At 45.9% G+C, this 25,240-nt stretch overlaps 1 protein-coding gene and 1 long non-coding RNA gene across 8 annotated transcripts in view; one reads left to right on the top strand and one right to left on the bottom strand.

Moving 5' to 3' along the window:
• LOC128333663 (opioid-binding protein/cell adhesion molecule-like) overlaps positions 1-25,240 on the top strand; it is a 718,254-nt gene that overhangs the window by 681,289 nt on the left and 11,725 nt on the right. For 5 of the 6 annotated variants that reach the window (XM_053269409.1, XM_053269410.1, XM_053269411.1 and 2 more), the window contains 4 exons: positions 12,154-12,288; positions 16,022-16,142; positions 16,677-16,828; positions 17,784-19,206. In XM_053269409.1, the coding sequence (XP_053125384.1) occupies positions 12,154-12,288; positions 16,022-16,142; positions 16,677-16,828; positions 17,784-17,911 (536 nt within the window). In that variant the 3' untranslated portion in view covers positions 17,912-19,206. Of the gene's footprint in view, positions 1-12,153; positions 12,289-16,021; positions 16,143-16,676; positions 16,829-17,783; positions 19,207-25,240 lie in introns of those variants that run through there. The other variant, XM_053269413.1, reaches the window with a different exon arrangement.
• On the bottom strand, positions 2,427-25,143 carry LOC128333664 (uncharacterized). 2 transcript variants are annotated; one of them, XR_008311010.1, is made up of 4 exons: positions 25,012-25,143; positions 21,826-21,962; positions 6,096-6,254; positions 2,427-3,670 (listed from the first exon to the last, which is right to left on the bottom strand). It is a non-coding gene; the product is annotated as an uncharacterized LOC128333664 (long non-coding RNA). The 2 variants fall into 2 exon arrangements; XR_008311009.1 differs by having other exon boundaries at positions 2,427-6,254.

Below are 25,240 nucleotides of genomic sequence, written 5' to 3'. Positions count from 1 at the left end.
CCAGCCCAAGAGACGTTTCATTGTGCTATCGCTGAAGTGCCTGCCATGCCTAATTTCACTTTCTGTAATTAGTACAAGTGCATCTTTCTCTCTTGCCTTTACACCCCCCCTTGCTCACCCCCCCTCCCAACTTTACTTTCACAATGTCATTCGTAATTCCAAGAAGTTAATACCTGATTAGTAAATATGATGATGAAAGAGTTCTGGCTGCATGGAGGCCTCCATTTACAATCCGGCTGTGATTGAAAAATTACGTTCAGTTCAGTAATAATTGATGAAAATGGGCTCCTTTCTTTCTGCAGCTGATTTGCTTTGTAATTGTGATTTAATAATGTAAATATCACTTTTTTTCCGGGAGATGAATTGCCTTCTGATTTGTTAAGCACATGGGGTACGGGGCCTTCTGTCCCATTCTTCATGGGGACGGGAGAAAGATTTGCTTGTCTGCAAGGGATGCTGGGAGAAGAGCAGGACTCTTGATGATGAGCAGGGATATAGGATGTAAGAAAGGTCCTGCTGGATCAGGCTCAAGTCTTGTCCAGTCCAGCACCCTGTTTCCCAGTGGACCACCAGATGCCTCTGGGAAGCCACCAAGCATGCCCCTTCTCCTGCCATTGCTCTTCTGTAGGGGTGTGTGCATGGAACTAGCTGGTCCGGTTCGAGTCCGAACCAGATCCAAACTGGACCAGGCCAGTTTGGTCCGGTAGCCCCTCAACCCCCCTCCCCCAATTCGGTCTGGTCTAGAGAGGAAGGGTTTCATGAACTTATTTCTCCCCTAATTTTTTTCTAAAAAATGTTAAACTTACTCCCTCCAGGGGTGTTCTCCAAGGCGGCGTTGGGGTGGGTGGGTGGTGTCGGTCCGCAGAGGTTTCCCCCCCCCCGCCCAGGCCTCCCTTCTGTCCTCGCTCCGTTCGGGCCTTTCCCCCTGGTGTGGTGGGCATTTTGGAGGCTGTTGCTCGTGCGCAGTGGGCCTCTGTGTGGCCTGGCATGACCCAGACCATGCAGAGGCCCATTACACAGGCACAGCAGCCTCCAAAATGGTCACTGCACCAGCTGTCAAACTTGCTGAACACGTTCAACGTCAAACCTGTTTGCACGTCCCTGCTCTCCTGCAACTGGTATTCAGAGACACATCCTGGCTCTGAACTTGGAGGTAGACTGGTCGCCATTGATAGACCTCCATGAATTTATTTGAGCCCTTTTTAATGCCATCCAAGCTGGTGGCCATCACTACACCCCATGGCAGATAATACCAGAGATTAATTGTGTGCTGTGTGAAAAAGTACATAAGAACATAAGAAGCTGCCATATACTGAGGCAGACCATTGGTCTATCTAGCTCAGTATTGTCTTCACAGACTGGCAGTGGCTTCTCCAAGGTTGCAGGCAGGAATCTCTCTCAGCCCTATCTTGGAGATGCTGCCAAGGAGGGAACTTGGAACCTAGATGCTCTTCCCAGAGCGGCTCCATCCCCTGAGGGGAATATCTTACAGCACACACACATCAGGTCTCTCATTCATATGCAACCAGGGTGGACCCTGCTTAGCTAAAAGGACAAGTCATACTTGCAACCACAAGACCAGCTCTCCTCTCCCAATTACTTCCTTTTGTCAGTCCTAAATTTCCTGGCCATCAGTTTCATGGGGTTGACCCCTGGTTCTAGTGTTGTGAGAAGGGGGGAACTTTTCCTATCCACTCTCTCCACACCATCCATCATTCGACAAACCTTTAGTTGCCTTTTTTCTAAACTAAAGAGCCCCAATTGTTTTAGCCTTACCTCATCAGGAAGGTGCTCTGTCCCCCCTATCATCTCAGTTGCCCTCTTCTGCACCTTTCCTGATTCTAAAATATCCTCAACAATTCCCTAGACAATTAGCCTTACCTTGTAAGGAAGGTTTTTAACTTCTTGGCCCAGGATCGTAACCACACCATGGCAATGCTTTGGTGAAACACACATTCTCACTCTCCCTATAAGGATAAGTCCAATTGTCAGAGCAAGAACAGAGGAGGGAGTGGCCGGGGTGTGTGTGTGTGTGTGTGTGTGTAGGTCTTGCCTGAAAGCAAGACTGAAAAGGTTATGAAATGGGGAGAGGACAACCACCCCTGGGGTCAAAAGGTAGAATTAGGTGAGGAACACATGTTATTGGCAAGCTACTCTGGGAAACACGCGTTGCCCTCTCTGGCCTACAGCCGGCTTCTGCCAGCCCTATTGATCCAACCCTTATGAGCACAAATGCCCATGGGCATACTTGGTTTGTTCTTTGAGCATTATATACCAGGGCAGCTCCATCTTCTTCAGCACAGTTTCTTCTCGATGAGCTCCCTTCGACTTTGTAGAGTGAACATTTTACGTTACCAGCAGCGATTTCTCTTTAAAACCTTTAGGAGAAAACATTGTTGGCTAAAAAGGTGGATGAGATGGTGGTGGTGTTCTCAGAATCAGAACCTTTAATGTTATGGCCACAAGCCAAAACAAAATAAAAAGATTACAGTTATACAGCAGTAAATAGAGTAGATATGATTAAAACAGTTAAAATTAAAATTAATTAATTTTTTTAACAATATTGGAAACATAGTAATAATAAAAACTAAAACAATAAAATTTTCTTATTAACCATCCAGTGACGTATATCTATGGCGGCAGCACAGCATTTAGCAACAATAGCTGTAATTACAAACTCTGAGTCCGAAAACAACAAGGTGCGACCTCTTTATATGCTGCCTTTGTAGCCTTGAAGGCAGCTTTTGATTCCATTTCATAGGTTGAGCTTTGGGTGGTGGTGTTCTCATGATGAGAAAGTTCTGATCCTGGTTATCTACTGCAGTAAATGCTGGTTAACCTCAGTGATTCAACTGGGATAGCCCGGGAATTCCAAGACACTTTCCAGATGACACTACAACAGTGTCACTACGTGTCCATTAAGTGTTCTTCCGTACTGCCTTTGTTTCGACATCACAGTCCCTGTGCTGTCAGCAAGATGCCGTTCACATTTCCAGTGCCGCCTTTTGGGTTTTGTCTTTGCGTTACAGTACTGCAACATTGTAAAAAAATAGCTGTATTTTCCCATTGTAGGAGGTTCTCACACACTAGAAAAGACTCCTTCTCCTGCTGGTGGCTTTGCACAACACCCCTTAATTTATGGTTTTCAAGATGATCCTGCCAAACCGAAGTAAACTGCTGCTGAATAGCATGTAATCTGGAAAGTGCCCAGGTTCTCAATTCATAATCCATGGGAGCTCATGTGGCTTGCCCATCACTGTTAACTCTTTAACCACGACTGTCCTCATCGTGAGAACGTGGCTTGTATGGTTTTAGCTCGTCCTCTGGCTAGCAGCCTATTAGGTCATCTTGTTGCTCCTGTTTCCAAATGAGCAGTGCAGCCATGGGAAGGAGGCAAAATGAGGCCTCTAAAACATGGATTAATTTCTTTGTCCAGATCCTCCAGTGTTGCCAGAGCGGTATGGGAGAAGCACTAGCTGCAATATCTCCCATGCCAACATAGGTAGCGGTCTACTCATAGGGGCTCCCTGTAAATTACAACTTGGCCAATAGTCTGCTGTATACACCCCCAAGAAAGTTGACGACAATCCAAGTTCTATTGTGTTGCAAGCAGATAGCAAGAGGGCACAAAGCGTGGCCCTTCGGAAGTGCCTGTAGGGCACAGGGGAACCTAGGAGAACAAAGAAAGGGAGGAGAGGTGATCTTGTGGTAGCAAGCATGAATAGTCCCCATTGCTAAGCAGGGTCTGCCCTGGTTTGCATTTGAATGGGAGACATGTGAGCCCTGTAAGATATTCCCCTTAGGGGATGGGGCTGCCCTGGGAAGAGCACCTGCTTGCTTGCATGCAGAAAGTTCCAAGTTCCCTCCCTGGCAGCATCTCCAAGATAGGACTAAGCGAGACTCCTGCTTGCAGCTTTGGAGAAGCCTCTGCCAGTCGATGTAGACAGTCCTGAGCCAGATTGACCAATAGTCTGACTCAGCATAAAGAAGCTTCCTACATTCCTAAATGGAATGTGTCCTTACAGTTTCTCCTTGCTCACTTCTTTGTTGAGGACAAACACCCAGTAGACAGCAGGCCCCGCTCTTTTGGATTAGCTTGCAATTTGGGGACACAATCACTCTGGAGCGTTCTAATGAACTGTGAAATGAACATAATGTCAGTCGCTGATGCAAATGGGTCCATGCCACCGCGGTTGCTACTGGGATGTTTTGCCTGGGAGCTAACACAGGTAATTTAAAGATATTAACGAATACTCTTAATTAGCATCATTATTATACTGCTGTGTCGCTAGGCCTAATGCACAGCCAAATAGATAATCCTGCTGTGTCAAAGTGTCTCCTATGGAACCTGCAGGATTAGAAAAGGGGTGTTAAGGGATGACGGACTCAGCACTGTTGGAGATGCTGCAAGGACTGCCCTTGCAGAAGTCCTGATTCTGGTTTGAGGACAAGGCTGCATGGGTGGAAAAGAAGAGGACCGAGAACCTAAACCGTCTGGCCTCCCCATGTCCCAGTCTAGCAATCTCAATGCCTGATCTCCGTTGCTACATGTGAGCAGCACAGTCTCGCTTTAGGAAATGCCTATGTGCAGGACACAGTTTGCCAGGCTGCTTTCCAGATGACACGCTACGGCAGTGTCACTACATGTCCATTAAGTGTGCTTCTGTACTGCCTGTGTTTTGACATCGCAGTCCCTGCACTGCCAGCAAGGTGCCGTTCGCATTCCCGATGCCTTCTTTCGGGCTTTATCTTTGCGTTGCGGTGCTACAACATTGCCAAACATTGCCCCAAAAAAAGAGCCACAGTAAACTACCGCTGTTATAGCGTGTAACCTGGAAAGCACCCAGGAGTTTCTGAAAAGGGTAGGAGCTTTTCTAAACAGAAGGCTTTAACGCAAGGTTTCTGCAAGGCTTTACTGCGAGTTCGAAGTAGCCCCCAAAAACCAATGCAAAAAATATGGATTTTTTTAACCCTGGATATAAATCAGGCTACATCCTTAATGGCCAATGAAAAACCTGAATTGTGTGTGGCGTACTACCTGATAGCTCACAGAGATTTCAGGGTAAATTTGACTGATATGTGAATGTGCACACTCCATTGTGGAGGAGGTGCGGACAAAATGCCGGGTGTGAAAAATTTCCAGGAGCTGCCTGTGAGCATACCGCATTGGGTCTGGGGCAGAAGAACGTGTATACCGTAATCAGACTGTAATGTGCATACATGCAGGCACTTTGTGAGAAGCCATAGAAGCAGCAGCAGTAAAGGTCATTGGTGCACTCGTTCAGTCGCATCCTCCATGCAGTGGGGTCACTGTGGTTCCCTTAACAGTGTCATAGGAACATAGGAAGCTGCCATATACTGAGTCAGACCATTGGTCTATCTAGCTCAGTATTGTCAACACCAGGGATTCTCAACATTATTGTGTTAAGAATCCCCAGATGATCCCAGATGTTATTGAACTTCAACTCCCATAATCTCCAGTCCCAGTGGCCTTTGGTTGGGGTTTATGGGAGTTGAAGTCCAATAGCATTTAAAGACCCAACACTGAGAATCCCTGGTCTACACAGACTGGCAATGGCTTCTCCAAGGTTCAGGCAGGAATCTTTCTCAGCCCTATCTTGGAGATGCTGCCAGGGAGGGAGCTTGGAACCTAGATGCTCTTCCCAGAGCGGCTCCATCCCCTGAGGGGAATATCTCACAGTGCTCACACTTCTAGTCTCCCATTCATCTGCAACGAGGGTGAACCCTGCTTAGCTAAGGGGACAAGTCATGCTTGCTACGACAAGACCAGCTCTCCTAGAATTATGGGTGGCCTATGGGTGCTGCTGCCCACTGCTAAGAAACTCCTGCCCTATTGGGCCTCTTTTCCCACTGCACTGTTTTGTGAACATGCCAATTGTAGGTTCAGCATGAACTGGGGCCATGGGTGGCTTTCAGTGTGGCACTGCTCATGGTGAAATGAGGTTCCTCCTGACCTCAGCAAAGTTGCCACTTGAGGTGTTGACTTTTAGGGCAAAAGCCCTGAAGCACAGGGCACAGGAGACTGGATAGTTGTACAAGAATCCTTTTCTTTTTTAAATATTCAGCTAGCTGACCTTCTCTCTCTGCGAGGGTGCGGTGCCATCTGGGCATATTTGCCAAGAAGTTCAGCCCTTGCAGCGTTGCCTTCTCCTCCCAGCGTTGCCTCCTCCTTCGTCTTGCTGTGTTGATTCAGGGATTGCAGAATCTTTGGCTACATGCTGTTTTCCATGTGGCTGGAAGGAAAGGTCATGCAGGCATGATTAATTTGCTGCGTTGCAGCGGTTTTTGTAAATACGTTGATTAAACTTCACAGCTATAACCCTTGTCCTATGCGAGTATCTCTGGGTGCTTTTGTAGGAGGTTTACCACCTCCTTAATATTAATTACACCAGACCAAGGACCCAATTTACACACTCAAATAAATCCCAGGACTTTACCTTTCAGCCAGACTTTACCTACAGTTCCCGGGACTTCCTAGAGGAAGCCCTTATTCTCCAGCAGGGCCTGCTCCTGCCCCTCGCCAAAGCAATTTGTGCCCCCCAAAACAGCTGTGAGTAGAGTGTGGCCTTGGAATACCCAGCAACTTGTAGGGAGCAAATGTACTGCCGCCGACTCTGGTTGCATTTTGGCTACTAAGGAATGGGGAAGATCCACACTAGTCCCAGTCTCAACCGCGACTTGTCCAAGCCTTTCCCATCCACCCCAAGTAGGAAGCAAAGCCTTTTCATTCAGTTGCATGACAGTCAGACAGTGACCTCAGGGTGCTTTCTCCAAACCCGAATGACTTCAGCACAATCCAATTGCTTGCATTAATTAAGGCAAAACGAAACAGTAGCTTTATCACACTTTTCATTAATTCCAGGGCTGCATATCTCAGGCTGCAGTTTTTTGGGGGATGAAGAAGTTCTGTAGGACTATTATTTTCTGCACATTGTTAATTTGGGAGGGTAGGCGCCTTCTGTTCTTCCCTTTCGGGCATTAGGAGGGGAGGGGAGTGGTCTTGTGGTAGCAAGCAGGACTTGTCCCCTTAGCTAAGCAGGGTCTGCCCTGGTTGCAGATGAATGGGAGACTAGAAGTGTGAGCACTGTAAAATATTCCCCTCAGACGATGGAGCTGCTCTGGGAAGAGCATCTAGGTTCCAAGTTCCCGGCCTGGCTTCTCCAAGACTGGGCTGAGAGAGATTCCTGCCTGCAACCTTGGAGAAACCGCTGCCAGTCTGTATAGACAATACTGAGCTAGATGGACCTATGGTCTGACTCAGTATATGGCAGCTTCCTATGTTCCTATGAGGGGCCTCTGGGTTTGTTCACATATGTGTGTTCATCTCCTGGTCTCTCATCACCTGATTAACTCAGCATCCAACACCCCTTAGCTGGACAGTCTCTATAGGAAAGAAGTCTATACGGGTTGTTATTGTGGAGATTAATCTGTGATGGCTCATCCACACACACATCCACATAAAATACTTTCCCAGAGGAGGAGAAGCAGGCTTGTTCTCTGTTCCTCCCGTCGGCAGGACCAGAACCAGAGGGTTGAAAGTGCAAGCAAGCAGATTTAGGCTGGACTGTAGGAGGAAATCCCTAACTGTAAGAGCTGTTTGACTGTAGAAGAGACTGCCTCCTGCTGGGGCAGGCTCTCCTTTGTAAACCCCCAGGGAACAGAGACTGGAGGACAGCCACCTAACAGGGATGCTATAGTACCGTGCTTACCCAAATCCAAGATGCAAATATGACAAATATTTATATATCGCTTTCCAACAAAATGTCCCAAAGATTTGTTTACATAGATGTAAATAAATAAATAAGATGGCTCCCTGTCCCCAAAGGGCTCACAATCTTAAAAAAGAAACATAAGATAGATGTAAACAACAGCCACTGGAAGGTTGTTGTGCTGGGGATGGATAGGGCCAGTTGTTCTCCCTCTGCTCAATAAAGAGAATCACCACTTAAAAGGTGCCTCTTTGCTCCATTAGCAGGGGAGTAACTGAGTTTTTGCTACCTTTGCTCAGTTAGCAGGGGATTAACTGCAGGACTGTTCTTATGTTCTTTCCCCCACCACCCCAGGAAATGGTGCCCAATTAATGAAGTACAGAAAATAATAGCCCTACATAATTTGATGCACACTCCTCTTTCTTTTAGGTAAATAAAGGCATAACCTGTATTTAACCTCTTTCTTTTTAAGGCATCGTCTTAAATTCAGAGTCACCTTCTCTTTGTGTAAATGTGGTAGATTCCTGCGCTGAGCAGAGGGTTTAGGTAGGGAAATAATAAATATATATATATAATGGCTCCCTGTCCCCAAAGGGCTCACAATCTTAAAAAAGAAAGATAAGATAGACACCAGCAACAGCCACTGGAGGGATGCTGTGCTGGGGATGGATAGGGCCAGTTGCTCTCCCGCTGCTAAATAAAAAGAATCACCACGTTAAAAAGGTGCCTCTTTGCTCCAAAATTCTGTGATGCTTCACTCGCACATACTCTGAACTGGGTCTGCATCCCCCTCCCGGAGGAGGGCCATTCACAGAAAAGGGAAGATGTGCAGCCGACACCCAGGGATGTTCTGTCCACTCCAGTGACACTGTCCTGACCGGCTGCAACAGCTGATCCATGCTCTGGTGTGATTCCAGCATCCCATGATTGATGGTGCTGTGTCTGTCGTGCAGCCTCCTTCTGAAAGTGCCCATTTGTATCCCTGTAGATCCTTATCTCACTAATGTAGCAAGCTGGGCTTATCTCTTCCCGAGGCCCCTTCTGCGCCGAAAAGAAATCACCTCTGTTATTTATGTATTTCTGTCTTCGGCTCGTCGAATCTATTTTCTTACACTTCCAATTATCTTTTATAGAGATCAACTGGAGGATAGGCCAGGTCCGTAATGACCCCGGGATTATTGGATCATTACTGGGAAGACTCGCTAGCAAAGTGAGCCTGGTGCTCATCCTCTTCATATTTTTCCTCTCCTTATTATTTTTCCATCTTTACCGTCTCGTGCGAGGCTTCTCTTCCCTTGTCGCCTTGTATTCTTGGCGTTTATCATCTCTGTGCTGCTGCTTATTTCTTCAAGGCAAAAGAAGGCTTTTGCAGCTAATGCAATCATTTCCTCACTGCCTGGAAATATTTGGCACAGCTAAAACACGGAGTGCTTGTGACGCCTTCAAAACCAAACAGGGTGTAGGTATGATTGAGCGGATGGGTTCAAAGAACCCGGGCCCCTCATTTCCTGAGGGCCGCCCAGCTCCAACCCTCCCCATTTTCTTATCTGCCTCACTGCAAGGGGCCCCCCTCTCCCCTAGCTAAACCGCTGAGATGAAAGGACAGTTCTTGCACTGCTCAAGTGGTGTGGCAGTTGCTACATGTGTGGGCGCGGGATGGGGCCACTCTGGGAAAGAGCATTGCGTGCTTGCATGCAGAAGGTCCCAGGTTCCCTCCCTGGTATCTCCAAGATGGCGCTGAGAAAGATTCCTGCTTGCAACCTTGGAGAAGCCGCTGCCAGTCTGTGCAGGAACTACTGAGCTAGATGGACCAATGGTCTGACTCAGTAGAAGGTAGCTTCCTATGGGTTATACCCCATGCCACTCTGTTGCTCTTATGTGAAATTACATGTGAGGGACCCATGACATGGTTATGTTCCATGCCAAGGCAGTCAGCTCTCTTATGGGTAGCAATGGTGTGAGATTGACCAGGCTCGCCACAGATAGTGGGATTTCGTATTACAAACAATTAATGTGGGTCTCTGCAGAAGGCAGGTTTGCAGAAGAGATGTAACTTCTTTCTAGAAGTCATTTCCCTTCGTTCCTGCTGGGATGGAATTGGAAATAACCTCGTCATCATATGCCAGGGGCATTGCTAGGTACTTGAAAGATCCAGGCCCCTCATCCCATCCCCACCCCCCCATGAAAGCTTATGGCCGAGTCAGGAGACAAAGCTGCAGACAAAGCTTTGTGGGATGCTGGGTGTGAATTAGCAGGAGGGCTGTGCCGCAGGGGAGAGGTATGTAGCCAGTGTCCAAAATACCTGCATTATATAGGGCATAGCAGGTGGTATTTCTGTGCTACTGTGGGAGCCTTTTGGGAGAAGAATGGAGAAAGGCTTTCATGCATGCATCTGTTGTTCCCCTCCTGTTTGCAGTTCTCAGCCTGACTGTCAACCAACGCTACTGCAATGTGAAAGCCTGCAGGGGTTTTATGTTATACCATTGTGCCCTGTTTGGTGGTTAGCCCTGGAAGTGGGAGCGGTAGCTGTAAAATGTGTTTTGCTTTGAATTTTGGTAAACTGAAATATAAAATACTTGGAAATCAGTCCTCTAGCAACCTCCAAGTGGGACTTCAAATCACAAGATATTTATTTATTTATTTATTTATTTATACATATGGCTTGGGCATTCTTGCTTGCTTGCTTACTGGTTTTGTAGCCTGTTGCAATTGCCATTGTCACCAAGAGCTTCTAACAGTGAGGGCAAGATTTGTTTACTTATTTTTGAAATCAAGATGGCAATTCATAGGACTCCAACGAAAGCCACAGATTCTTAGAATACCTTGGTGAGACCTGTGCAACCCACAACCTGTAGCTTGCCCTCCCATGCTTTATCATAAACAAGGGCATACTTGTTTGTTTGCTAACTTGGATCTGGTGGTGTATCCGGAATGATGGGGAAAGAAAACATTAGAATGTAGCTAGCCATTTCATCTAACAAATTAGCAACAGCTTTTATTGAATTGTCCGGGGATAAAACCAGGTCCGTTTCTACCAACCCTGAGCAAAGTGGGAGGTTACATCCAGTAGTGTAATGCTGCAGGGCCGGGCAGGGATGCTGTGCTGCTCTTGCTATTCCAACTGCTTATTACCATTCTTCTGATCTTAGGAACATAGGAAGCTGCCTTATACTGAGCCAGACCATTGGTCCAGCAAGCTCAGTATTGTTGTCTACATCGACTGGCAGGGGCTGTCTATCGTTTCAGGCAGGAGTCTTTCCCAGCCCTACCTGAATATGATGCCAGGGATTGAAAATGGGACCATCAGCATGCAAGTCCTACAGTGGACTAGTATTGGGACAATCCTAAAATGAATGGCTGGGAATGCCCACTGAAATGCAATGGTCTCTTCCATATGGCCATGGAATGCATGGGATTTCCAAATAGCCATTGGCCACTTGGCTATTCCATGCATTCCTATGGCTGTTTGGAAAGACTAGAGCATTTCAGTGGGCATTCCCTTTCATTCATTCTAGTGTGCTCCCTAGAATCTACATGATCCATGATTTCTTGTAACAGAACCAACCAAAGTACTACATCTATCTGAGGGGTGTGGCCATTGTGATGGCCGTGGCAGTCAGGGTGAGCACCTGCACTTCTGAGTTTGTGACTACATCACTGGTTACAGCAGGCAGGAGCAAGTATCTGGCAGACTCCCTGCCTGCGGAACTGTCCATCAGGATCTGGGCAGCAAGAGCAAGGACTCAGCCAGGCCTGGAAGAGAAGGGCATCTGTTCATCAGTTTGGGTAGCAGAAGTATGGTTGTAAGAAGAGGGGAGAGAGCTTCCCCACAGAGTTGTTGCAGAAGCAACACTTGACAGCTGTTGCACAATTTTACGATGGAGCTGGCTACTCCACCTCTTCTGATATCTCAGCAGGATCCCAATCTGGAGTGTGTGCTACTGCTTGCCTCTTCCTCTGAGTAAGGCCAATGGAAGGGAGACCTTGGGCAGCCAGATGGTGCTGCATCCCCAGTTCTGGGCTGCACTGAGATTTTTAAAAAGTGTTCTTCCTTTTCGGTGTTTCTGAAAACATCTTGCCGTCGTTTACACATATCAAGCTGCCTTTTATTAATAGTCAGGCATTGGTCCATCTTGCTCAGTATTGTCTACATTGATTGATAGCACCTGCTGGTAGCAGCTCTCCAGATTTTCAAAGAGGGCTCTTTCCCAGCCCTACATGGAGATGGTGCCAGAAACTGAACCTGGGGCTTTCTGGATGACAAAGCAGGTGCTCTGCCACTGAGTTATAGGAAACTTGGAAACGCCATTCACCAGAGTGGCCCACCTCCCTGAGCCACAATGCATGATTTCGGGGGCAGGACCAGAAGTGGTCTGAGGTGGTTGGCCCTGTTCTTATCCTCCTCCTCCTCCTTCTCTCGTAGAACAGAGATTTATAAGTGAAGACGAGTACTTAGAGATCACAGCGATCACCAGAGACCAGTCTGGGGATTACGAGTGCAGTGCTGTCAACGATGTTGCAGTGCCCGATATCCGGAGGGTAAAGGTCACCGTGAACTGTAAGTACTGTACCACATGGTGCAAACATTTTCTGCAATACGAATAATAATATCATGTATCGATTGCTTTTTGAAGCACACCTTGCTTCAAAAAGTAATGGACTGCAAGTGGGGAAATAACATATTTGAATGTTCACCTACCTAAATAACACACTGCAAGCAGAAAGGTAGCACAGCAAAGTGAGAGCTAGACTTGAACTTTAAGCCCTGATGTGCTAGCTTTCTTTTTGTGGGTGAGAGAAAGCTGTTTTGTTTTGTTTTGTTTCTAACATGGGGAACGATTCCAAAATGGCATCTTGCCTTTGTACTCTGAGTTGGAACAGTCTACTACTTCTGGATGTAACCACCTCATTCTCCCTCAGTGGGGGAGTTTATTGTGTATGTTGGGTTGCATCTTCCACCTGCTCTGATACAGGGCCAGTCAGAAGCTATACCTAGTTGCCCCTCCCACTAGGCATAGCAAGCTCGGCTTCTCATTGTCCCTGTCTCAGGTGGGAGGAGCAGCTGGGAGATAAAACCCAACATAGAGGATACACTCCCCACCATTGAGGAGAATGACTTTTCATTGCCAACGTATCATTCTATTGCATGTGCAGATCCTGCACTATCCTCCTTGAGACGTGGTGGCCCGAACTATACCCACAGACCATTGTTCCACCAAGCTCAGGATTGTCTACACTGACTGTCAAGGTTTCAGGCAGGAGTCTTTCTCAGCCCTACGTGGAGTGAACCTGGGACCTTATGCATGCAAGCAAGCATGCAGATGCTCTTCCACTGAGCAATGGCCCCATCCCCTAAAGGGGAATATCTTACAACACTAACAGGTAGTCTCCCATCGAAGTGAGTTCACTTCTTCAAAATGTTATACACTTGGACCTACAAATTTAGGCTCACCTTAAAGGCCAAGTTGAAGACGGATCATTCTGGAGAGAACCTATCTATGTGGTCGCTAAGAGTTGACACCGACTTGACGGCACTTAATCAACCAACCAACCAACCAATCACTAGCCAGCCATTATTTGTGGTTGCCACCAATCCCTTCTCTTTCCTCTCATCCTTTTCTGGCATGTAGGCAGCATGGGCTTCCGTTACTTGCACTGAGATACGGAGAGGTTAAACCAAAGAGTAGGAGCTTTCTCCTACTGCTCAGGAAGGATTCTTGCCATTCCTTACCCGCTCAACAATGGCAGCAGAAATGAGACCCGGGGGTGGGGGGAGATATGTGTCGGGCTGGTGGGCTGGCAAGTGGACTTGTAGACACCTCTTTGTAACATAGGGGCACATTCCAAAACAGCACCTTGCACTTGCAGCCTAAATTAACCACCTCATACTGTGGTGTGTGCCGATCCGGCCATCTCCTCCTTGAGATGAGGTGGCCCATTCTGCACTCACGCAATTCTCAACACAGGCGTTCAATGTATTCATAGAACAGTTGCAGATATCAAATTGAATAGCTTAGTAATATACACACACAAAATAAAACAGCCAATTTCCATCTGAATCTTTTAAAGTCTATTTATAGCTGGGGTTTAAATGGTAATAGCTCCCCCACCCCACCCCGGGGAGCAATTCAGAATTAAAAAGAGAGAGATTCTCTCTGACCTTGCACACAGCCCATTAAAAAAAACCCTTGCTGTTCGGAAGATGCTTGGAAAAGCTTCGTAAATGTATATATGTGATTTTCTTATATCAGTTTAGCTGAGATATATATATATATTTCATTATAGTTTAAGCCTTTGCACCTCTGGACCATTCGCTCTTTAAAAGCTTGATTAGGAGCCCAGCCAGAGCCCAGATCCTTTGAGCTCTTAAAAGACACACGTCTCTGAAAGCAGCATTTTGGAGGTGACTCAAACCCTGCCGCATCTCTGACTGTGTCTCAATTTGCCCGGCACAGACATTAAGCTAACCAGCCTGTAATTGCCCAGATACCTTTTTTAAAAAATCAGTGTTATATTGGCTACTTTCCAGTCCTCTCATATAGAGGCTGGTTGTAAGGATAAGTTACCTATTTTTGCAAGGAGGTTGACAATTTCACGTTTTAGTTCTTTAAGGACTCTTGGGTAGATGACATCTGGCCCTGGCGATTTGTTAATTTTTAATTTTTCCAGTTTAGAATGTCTTCTCTCGTCACCTCTATCTGACTTAGTTATTTACCCTCTGCCCCTGAGAAGCTTGATTCAGGCACAGGTAGACGCTCAGTGTATGTTTAAAAGGTATACTGAGGTGTTTAAAAATGCTTTTAAAAGAGCCCAGAATCATCCTCTTAGCAGACATGGAAGGTTTTTAGTAACTGCTATTCAGGACTGCACAACTGCCACCAGTAACTATCAAATAATATATAACAAAGGTAGCAGCTATAGACACCTGTAGAAAATGCAAAGATCAAGCTGATCAATGAAAAGGGAATGTGCAATAGCTGCCTTACTCAATCCAGTAGAGAATATCTGGCCGAACACAATCAGGTTGCAAAATCATCATCATCATCTAGTAGAATGAATGGGTTCGGAACTGCACCTCCATACTATGTTTTGTTTATTTATAATATTTATATACTGCTTTTCAGCAAAAACAAAAAACAAAGTTCTTAGAGTGGTTTACACTGGAAAAGAAATAAGAAAATGGTCCCTTGTCCCGAAGAGACTATCACAGAATCCACACTCAGAATACCTCAGAAACAACAGAACCCTGTACCCCATGGGTTAGAAACCCAAGGGGGTGGTTGGCACCCCATGTGAACTACACCACCACTCGCTCTGGGCCACCCCAGCACCCCCCAACTGCACTTATGGGGCTGCTGAAAGCTTCATTATACATTATGAGGAAAAACCTTAAAGACGCGCAAACTTCAACAATTCACCAAAAATCAGCCGTCTGCCCAAATCCTTTGAAAAAATTCAGGCAGCTTCCTTGCCCCTACCCGGCACTACCACCAACCCCACACCGCTCTAGGCCATCCCTTTCCCCCAGACGTGAAGCGATACACCCTCCATTATACCTAAATGGGGAAAACCTTAAAAACACGTAAACTTCAGAAATTCACCAAAAATCAGCCCTCTACCCAATCACTCTGCAATTGGGGTGGTAGCCTCCACCCATTAGGCACTACCAACCCATCCCACTCTTTTTGCCCAGATCCCACGTCATGCCCCCAATCTGCCCCAAAGACACTAAAACTTCAAAAATTAGGCACTACCACCCCACCCCAATCTTTTGGCCCAGATCCCACGTTATGCCCCCAATCAGCCCCAAAGACACTAAAACTTCAGAAATTCACCAAAAATCAGCCCTCTACCCAATCACTCTGCAATTGGGGTGGTAGCCTCCACCCATTAGGCACTACCACCCCACCCCACTATTTTGCCCCTGGGACCCGAAATTTGAGCAGACGTCACATCAGACCTTTTTGCATTGAAGTCAATGGGATGCAAAAAGGCGGGAAATTCAAATAGACGTCATTGCTCAAAATGGAGAGGGGGAAAGAAGGCCACTAAATTGAGCTCCGAAACAGCCGAAAATTTCGGATCCGAAACAGGGGTGATTCGTTTCGGATCCAAAATTATTCGGATTTCTTAGAGAGTGATTCGGTTCGGCTCCGAATCACCTGAAATTCGCTGTTTCTGGTATAGATCGTTCTGTACCTGAAACGTTTCGCACATCCCTACTCTAGACCCCATAAGGGCTTTGGGCCGGTTTCTGATGGCCTCTCCAATAATCTTCTTTTGCTCTGCAGACCCTCCGTCCATCTCCAATGCCAAGAACACAGGCGCCTCTGTCGGCCAGAAGGGGATCCTGCGGTGTGAAGCCTCCGCGGTCCCTTCAGCAGAATTTCAGTGGTTTAAAGAAGAAACCAGGTACCCAAAGTGATGTCTAAGGCTGTCAGTGTGGTCTAAGGGTGGCAGGTTCGTGTCCTGGGCAAAAAATAACCTTCCCAAGTCAAAAGAAGCTCTTGGACAAATCAGTGGGCCTTAAACTGAGCCATTGCTCAGCTTCTGAAACTTGTTTCATGTCCAGGTTCAGCCCTGTGTGGTTGGGGTGTGTGTGTGTGAAAGTGTAAAGTGCAGTTATGAGGCACGTCTCCCTGCTACTTCTCCTACCATCCTCGTTAGAACTGCAACAATTCTCATCCATGCAATTTTAGCTTAAATGCACTATTGTTTTGTCATTCCAGCTGTTCACCCACTCTTCTGTATCTGGAGCAGGGCCGCACAATCTCAGCCCTCCTGCAGATGTCATACTGCAACTCCCACAATCCCTGCCTCATGATGGGAGTTGCAGTCCATAAACAGCTGGAGGGCCAAAGCTGTGCACCTCCCCTAAAGATTCCGGGCAGGAAATGAATTATGCTTTGGGGCCATGTGGATTAATCTAGACCCTTGTCTTCACAGATTAGCCAACGGTCTGGATGGCGTGAGGATCGAGAACAAAGGGCGGTGGTCCACACTAACCTTCTTTAATGTCTCGGAAAAGGATTATGGGAACTACACCTGTGTGGCCATCAACAAACTGGGGAACACCAATGCCAGTATAATTCTGTATGGTATGTACACAGCCTGCGCCACACTGCATGGGGCTTGCACACAACACACCTGTGCCAGTGCTCATAGAGGAGGTGGGCTGACAGCTGAATCTTGTGGCGAGGTATTCCAGAGAGAGATAAACACTGCTCCATTGTGAGGGCCAGTCCGTGACCCCCTCCCCCTTGCAAAGAGGGTAGGTTGCAAAACCAAATCTTTTTATTTTGCGTCGTCATCGTTCTGTACAATACACCATGACAAGGGTGTCACTTGTACTTTGTTGATGCATTCAAGAGTAGCATCATGTGTTTAACCAACAATTATGCTAGTTACTCTTACATGGCATTTAAACAAATCCAAGTATTGCCTCTGGCGGACCATGTCAGAATTATGGGGGGTGGAGTTGAAACATGAATGGAAAATCGAGAATATTAAAGAGTAACTGTAATTAAGGATGCTGATATCAGTATCCTCTCCTGCTTTAAGAGTGTTAAAGTAGCTTAATGTGATGGGACTGAACTTCAAGGAATAGAACAGTCTTGTAAGCCTTGTGATGTGTTAGACTCCCACCAATTTGGCCACAGTTAAAGACAGGCTTGATCGACCATTTGTTTGACCCCCCAAAGACTATCCTTCCATCCCAGACCTTGTGTGTCTGAACCACAGAACCTAGCCCATGTGTCAGCTGGTACCGTTGCAAACCCAAAGTGTTTCCAATGTCCTGTCGCCAAAGCAGCTGCAAGAAGACTCTTGCAGATGCTTCTGCTTTCTAGGTGGCTCCGATGCAACCCCCATGACTGTGTTATATGTTTTCACCCCTGTCGTCGTCATTGATGTGATCTCTGTTTGCATAAAATGGGTCATCTTCAAGAAGCCATTCATCCATTCATTCAACTGTCTGAAAATATGAACTACATTTTTTTCTTTCTTTCCTGTTTTCTCTTCCCCCCCTCCTGTGTCCATTGTCTTCTGTTTTAGAAATAAGTGAACCTCCAGCACTGGCAGGTTGGTACAGCATGGTTCCTTCCTTCGTTTGCTTGCAACTTGCCAAATGCCGCTTTGCCTTAAAGCAAGAGGGCTGCTTCCTAGAATTGCAATATGTATAGGGGCTTATGGCCAATGTGATCTCAGAAGGAAGGAACGAAGGTAGCACTTCTCAGACTTTCTAGCTTCCGGGAATTATTGCTACACCAGGATCTACAACAGTCTGCTAAGGAAACTTGGCTCATTGCAGAGGATTCTTGGGGGCCTATCTACATTACAGATGTATATCCATTGTAATGGTCACTGCTTTCTTCAAAGAATCGTGGGAACTGTAGTTTGGTTCTAAGCGTTCCCAAAGAACTACAGTTTCCTGAGGTGGACAGGGAGAGACTTGACGCTTGATGGTTCTAGAATCCTAGAAATGAAAACGTATTTACAAGGAACCCACTTTGGAAAGACACTATATATACATTGTGTTAGTGGGTGACAAATTGTGGGCTAATGAAAATGCAGATGAACCAATGTCAGAAGTCTGTAAAAACAAATAGGACAAGTGCTTAGCACAAAACAATTAGGTGCACCAAAATGACTTCAAACTGTACCTGAGATCTAGAGATAATGGAGTCATGAGATGATCTGAATCTGAAAAGCGGGTGCAGGGAAAAGGCACAGTGGGAGAGCTAAAATAAGTGTGTGTATCTGGATCCAGGGAAATGAAAACACAGAACAGCAGGTGAGGCTTCTGACTGTAGTGTAGGCAGTACCCTGTTCATTCCTTGACCCACAAGATGAGGATGAAAGAAACATGTAAATCCTGTTAGATGCTCAGGGAGTGCATGTGTGTGTCTTCAATTGCTTTTGCATTTACAAGACACAGCAAAGGGAAGGGGGTCCTGATGGGAGTTATGCTTTGCCAATCTGCCGTGTTATTTCAAGATGGCAGCCACTCAAAGTAGAGGCAACACCCCTTTGTATCCCATGTGCTAACAGATGGATACAAACAAAACTCCCAACACATGGGAGGGAGTCCAAGGTAAGAATCACCAAGTTAGAAGTGGAAGGGAGGCTCTATTAGTTCTACTTGTTTCTACTTAAGAATTATATATACTTTGTAATGATAGTGGATAGTAGTTTAGATAGAAAAATACTGCTTGACAGTTGTCAGAGTTCCTGTTAGAACTCTTTCCCTCATTGATGATGATTTTTTTTCATGATCTTTCATTGTCAAGCAAGCTTGAATGCATGAAAGAGGATGTTTTTCAGTTCCTCCACTGTTTACCATTGCATATCAAACTGCAAGGAGAGGAGAAGCAAGCTAAGACTCAATACTACTTACTTTTAGATATGTACTTCAGTGTGGGTTTGAAACTCCCAGCCTTTATACAATACTTTTAAATAAAATACCCCATTCATTGCCTTTGTGCATATAGAATTGTAAACAAAAATATTGTACTAGCCCTTGTCAGTATGTACATATATTGGTGTATCCTACTTGATCCTGGTATATATACTAAGATACATTGGCATATGCTGATATATTCTAGTAGAAGGCCTATCAATCAGAGTGTGCTACAGTAGTATCTGCCAAGATTTGGCATATTCTGTTTGATCTTAGAAGATTCTGCTTTATCTCAGTCATTCTACTGGCAAAACACTTTGTACCCAAGTATTCTAGAATCTGCCCAGGTCTGGATAGAAGGCTTACCAGAATCCAACAAGATTATATTAGACCAAAATATAATCTTGGCTGATTCTGGTTTATTTTGGTAACTCTTCTATCCAGCTCTGGGCAGATTCTAGAATACTTGGGTATGACATGTTTTGCCAGCAGAATGACTGAGATAAATCAGAATCTGCCCAGATTGTTCAGAATATGCCAAATCTTGGCAGATTTGATAGCACACTCTGATTGACAGACCTTCTACTAGAATATACTAATCCACATATCGGCATCTGCCACAATCTAGTGACATATGTACCAGGGTCTAGCAGAAACTGCTAGCATGTACTAGAGTCTTCTAAGAGTAGTAGTATGTTTGTTGTGGTCACAGACCCGATTAACAAACAATAACAATTAATAGCATTGATAAGAAAATTCAAAGTCTTCTAAGATAGAGCAGAATATACCAGTGCTTGAGAGACCCTCTAGTGCAGGGCTGCTCAACCTGGGCCTTCCAGCAGATGTTGGCCTACAACTCCCATAATTCCTGGCTGTGGGCCACTGTGGCTGGGGATTCTGAGAGCTGTAGTCTAAAAACAGCTGGAGGGCCTAAGTTGAACAGCCCTGCTCTAGTGTCTCGGTGCCTCTCCTTTTGCTCTCCTGTCTGCAGCTGCTGGCTCAAATCCTGCTAAGGGAGGTGATTGTAGCTCAGTGGCGGAGTTTGGTGTATATAGTGCTAAATGAGAATTTAGCTGTCTATATCCCAGACTCTGCCACTGGGCTACAATCACCTCCCTTAGCAGGATTTGAGCCAGCAGGCACAGACAAGAGAGCAAAAGGAGAGGCACCAAGACACTAGAGGGTCTCTCAAGCATTAGTAATGCCACCCATCTCGACTGCAGGCATTGCTTTGTCTGTCTGTCTTCTGTAGTTCTGCCCTGTGAAGAAATCCAGCAGGACCCATTTCCCCATGCAACTCTCCAGTATGTGGACACTGCTGTGGACATGGGTGGCAATACTTACACGTGAGGCAGCCCCTTGTGTATCCATGACCTCCTTTCACTCCTTTGTTTGCAGGAAGCCATTCAGATCCTGCTCTGGGAGGGACAAGGGGCAAGGGTAACTTGACTTACTGACCTTAAGGGAGGCAGATGCACACAAGGGTGTGTTGATGCAGTGCCAGTAACTGGATCGCTGAACGGGCAGCAAAGCACCTGGCAACAACAGTTGTGAAGAGCTGGTCTTGTGGTAGCAAGCATGACTTGTCCCCTTTGCTAAGCAGGGTCTGCGCTGGTTGCATATGAATGGGAGATTTGATGTGTGGACACTGTAAGATATTCCCCTCAGGAGATGGAGCCGTTCTAAGTTCCCTCCCTGGCATCTCCAAGAGAGGGCCGAGAGAGATTCCTGCCTGCAATCTTGGAGAAGCCACTGCCAGTCTGTGCAGACATTAATGAGCTAGATGGACCAATTGTCTGACTCAGTATATGGCAGCTTCCTATGTTCCTAATTGAGACCCATGTTTTTGCTATTAAAACAAGCTCATGATTCATGGGCAGACTGCAAGGAGAGGTGGCCCTCCGGTTACAAAACCTCGTCAACAAGAGAGGTGAGCAAGAGGTATCCCATTTTTCTTTGCCAGCCATGTAAGCAAAATTTACTTTTTCTGCCAGTTTGCAGAAACATGCAAAAATCCACCAGATCTGTGCACCCAAATCACCATGTTGGGAAAAGCCCATCCCATTAACTATTACCTAACTTACTTAGGATATGGAATTGTTCTTAACAGTCCCAAGAAAAGATCTACTCAGTATTCCAATGTCATCTACGTTTAAGCAACTATTTTTGCTGCGGCCAGTTTTTTGAAAAAAAATGCAAGCATTCCCCAGATTTGCTCGCCAAAATCAGCATGTCAAGTGGTGCCAATCTGTCTGACTGTTCCCTTATTCTGTAGATGAAGATGTGCTTAGAAAGCTGCCATATATATATATATATATATATATATATATATATATATATATATATATATATATAGCTATCTGCCCTTAATTTCGTCCCCAAAGGTACCCTGTTGGGAGTGTCCCATCATTTTGAGCCTTCCCTTGCTTCTTAGCTTGACTGTCCCAGAATATACTAAAATCTGCCAAGATCTCCCAAGAGATGCCAACATCTGCCATGATCTACTCACCTTTTTAAAGGTGCTGGGTACCTGTTTAGCCCAGCATATCCCCAACTAACATGGCTGAATGTGCTACTTTGGAAGGAGAGAATGGCTACCATCAACGAGCCATTGATGCTCTTCTTTCTGTTGCAGTAGGCTGCTCTTGTGCAGCTGCATACACCCATGAGAACTGTCCCGACAAGTGGCATACTCACTCAGTCTACCAAGTTGTTCATATGCGTCTACCAACACAACAGCTGCACAGGTCAGCTGACTTCCGCAATGCTGGCACCGACTTTCGAAGATTCTAAACCAAATCACATGACCCCTGATGGGATGGGCAGACTAGGTTCTGGAATAAAGCAAATTAAGAAATCGCACTCAGAATAGGTTTTTAAGCTTCTCATTTTCAGAAAGCCCACTTGGTTAATCATAAAGCTATAAAGACATATTCCAAACATGTACCCAGTTGACTTTTGCTTTTTACTGTTGTCTAAAGTGGCGATAAGCTTCCCTAATATATTTTAAATCCAATATCTAAATGCCTTCAAGTCAGAAATGCCTAACCAATAACCATCTGCGCACAGTTCTTGGAAGCTAGCGTTTAAATTCTTCTATTATACATTTTCAGCGTAAACATAAAGTCCTTTCAGTTTATCCTCAAATAAGGGTGCCCCCCCCCCCAGTTTCGTTACAGAGGAAGGAGTGAATCACAGGCCCTGCTTTCTTTTGGCTGACAGCAGCACCGGTGAATTCCGTTACATTTCTCCCAACCTGCAAAATGTCAAGCCATTAGAAAAATATGCAGACATTTCATATTTCATTTCTGATGAGTCTCCTCTCCCCACCCAGCCTTCCCCAGAATCATTGGCAGCTGCTTATTAGTCGTAGCATTCCTAGTTCTGACACAGTCAGTTCAGCATTTGCTAATGTCAGCAGAGACGTGGGGGGGGGGGTTCCTCCCCTCTTTGCAACTTGCCGCTGTCTTGGCCTCAGACTTGAATTGCCTTTTTCTCCGATAGCAAAACTCAAACACGTCCGATCTCACTGCTAAGCATGCACTAACCGTGCTTGATTTCCAAGTACTGAAATAATAAAAACGACGACAAAACCCTGCATCGCCTCTACCCCCACCCCCTTCCCTGAACAACAAAACTCATTTGAATGGCTCTACAAAGATTTTTCTGGGTAGATACTTAGGAAGACAATGCGGCATTCTGTTGTAATTAAGCAAAATAAAAGTTCTGTTTGCAATGAAACAATTTGGCTAAGCTGGTTTTTCATTGCAGAAAATGGGTCTGCAGCTCCCGACTTATTCAGGAACACATATGAGCTAATTAGATTTCCTCCTGCCATTATTTTTAATTTTTTGCCATTACAATAGTTGTTATCCCTTTGTCTTAAAATTAATGAGGTTAGAAAGCTTGCATCATGTTTCCTTTTAAGTTCAGCTTATGGTTGAGTGTCTAGAATTTCACTTAATGTATAGTTACACACTTAACAATTTTTTTTCCTTTCATCCCTCCCTTCTTTAAACACACCCTTTGCCTCTTGCCTGAGTTCTGCTGGTTACATAAAAATGGTTTAAGTAAGCTTTGGGGTGAGACTGGTAGTGGATTCATATGTCATCCGGACCCCAGAAAAATAGAAGTCAATAATAAATGATGTCAGAAATACCAGGTTTTCCTGTCATGGGATATGTCTGGCATACAGAGCAAAGATGGCAATGGTCAACCCCTCCTGTTGTCTACCAAAGACAACCACAGGGCTCTGTGGGCACCAGGAGTCGACACTGATTCCATGGCACAACAACAACCCAATGGCATTCTGCCCCTGGTTCCATACAACCATCATGGATGACAGCTACCTCTATACCTTTACCTAATCCCCTTTTAAAACCATCTAAGCTCGTGGCCATCACCACAAGCTGTTTTCACTGCACTCTGTATATCACTCTGTATAACTGCAAGTCACTGGACTGCAGATAGAGGGCGGGTGGCATGACAGTCAGTGGTGAATACTGTGTCCTCTTGCAAATACAGAGACTGGCAAAATCCAAGCCTCTTGGGAGCTCCGATGCTACCTAAACACGCAAACATTTAAAGGCCAATGCATTTGGGGGAGGGGGGAGATTTTCTCCTAGATTTGCGACAATCTTGCAAGCAGCAGCAGTCAAGGTCAGCTTCTGCTGAGAAGAGCCTTGTGCGTAATGCGTCACCCAGTTATCAGGTTCACCCTTCACTAGGGACTCTGTCAGATTTCACTCAGGCTGACAGAGACTAATCAGATCCTTTAGCAGCTTTGCTTTCCAACCGATGGAAAAGAATACTGGGACTCAGTCACATGTGTCAGACTGCTTTGAGACGCCTCTTCCACTGGAAATAGCCTGTCTGGCCAAGTAATCCCGCCCACCTCCATAACCCTCTCCCCATGCACAAACAACATTACAGACTCCTAAACAGCTTTATGCCTTCTGTAAGTGCCTGGCTCTGATTCTATTTTCCTCCACCACTGGCTGAGTTCGCACAATTGCAGGAATTCTGGTTGCAAAATTAGTCTGGCCCGGTGGAGCCACCTAATGGCGTAGCGGGGAAGTAACCTGCCTAGACAGCATGAGGTTGCCGGTTCGAATCCCTGCTAGTGTGTTCCCCAAAATATGGGAAATTCATATATCGGGCAGCAGTGATATAGGAAGAAGCTGAAAGGCATCACCTCATACTGCACGGGAGGAGGCAATGGTAAATCCCTCCTGTATTCTACCAAAGACAACCACAGGGCTCTGTGGTCGCCAGAAGTCGACATTGACTCGATGACACACTTTCCCTTTAGTGAGCCCTGTGGGCTCCCACAGAGTGAGATTGTGTGAACCCAGCCACTGTTTTTCATTCTGTCACCCTCTTTACTTTGCATGCATCAATTCTTATCCTCCCTCTGTTTGCTTCCCCCCCCCCCGCCTTTGTATCCCACATCCCTTTCCCCTGGGTTTGCATGAAGCTTTGGGCAACGGGGCAGGGCATGCCCTAGTCCAAAGATCACAGGTGCAGAACACCTTCCACAGAACTGCTTTGGGGAGGGATGCTTTAGTTTCACCCATTATGGCCTGGCCCACTGGATAGTATTTAGGCAGTGTAGATGAATCACACTGCATGATTTGTCAGCACCCAGCATGAACATTTGACCATGCACAGTTTATATTAATGCCAGCAGAGGCAAGAGCTGAGGTTGCCACTTCTAAAGTCAGGGACTGAAATGGACTGGAGGGACCTGAACAAAGACCTCTTGCATTATGAGGTCACAATTTGTAAATCTAGAGAACTTGCATAACTTCACGGCTAACAGTGAGACAAAAGTTGTCAGGTCAAGAAATCACTAGGTACATAGGGACATGGGAAGCTACTTACGTTGGGTGAGACCAATCTATGCCTTATATTGGGTGAGACCATTCTCCATGTCTACCGTTACTGGCTGCAGCTTCTCCAAGCTTCTCCTTTCAGGCAGGAGTCTCTCCCAGCCCTACCAGGAGAAGCTGTCAGGGATTGAACCTGGGACCTTCTGCATCCAAAGCAGATGCTCCACCACTGAGATACAACCCCTTATTTAGCTGTTAGGCATGACACTATTGCTTCAGCT

The sequence above is a fragment of the Hemicordylus capensis genome, chromosome 8, assembly GCF_027244095.1.
Source record: "Hemicordylus capensis ecotype Gifberg chromosome 8, rHemCap1.1.pri, whole genome shotgun sequence".
NCBI classification, from domain to species: domain Eukaryota; kingdom Metazoa; phylum Chordata; class Lepidosauria; order Squamata; family Cordylidae; genus Hemicordylus; species Hemicordylus capensis.
Note: the sequence above shows the minus strand (reverse complement) of the source record. Positions and strands in the feature narration are given on the sequence as shown.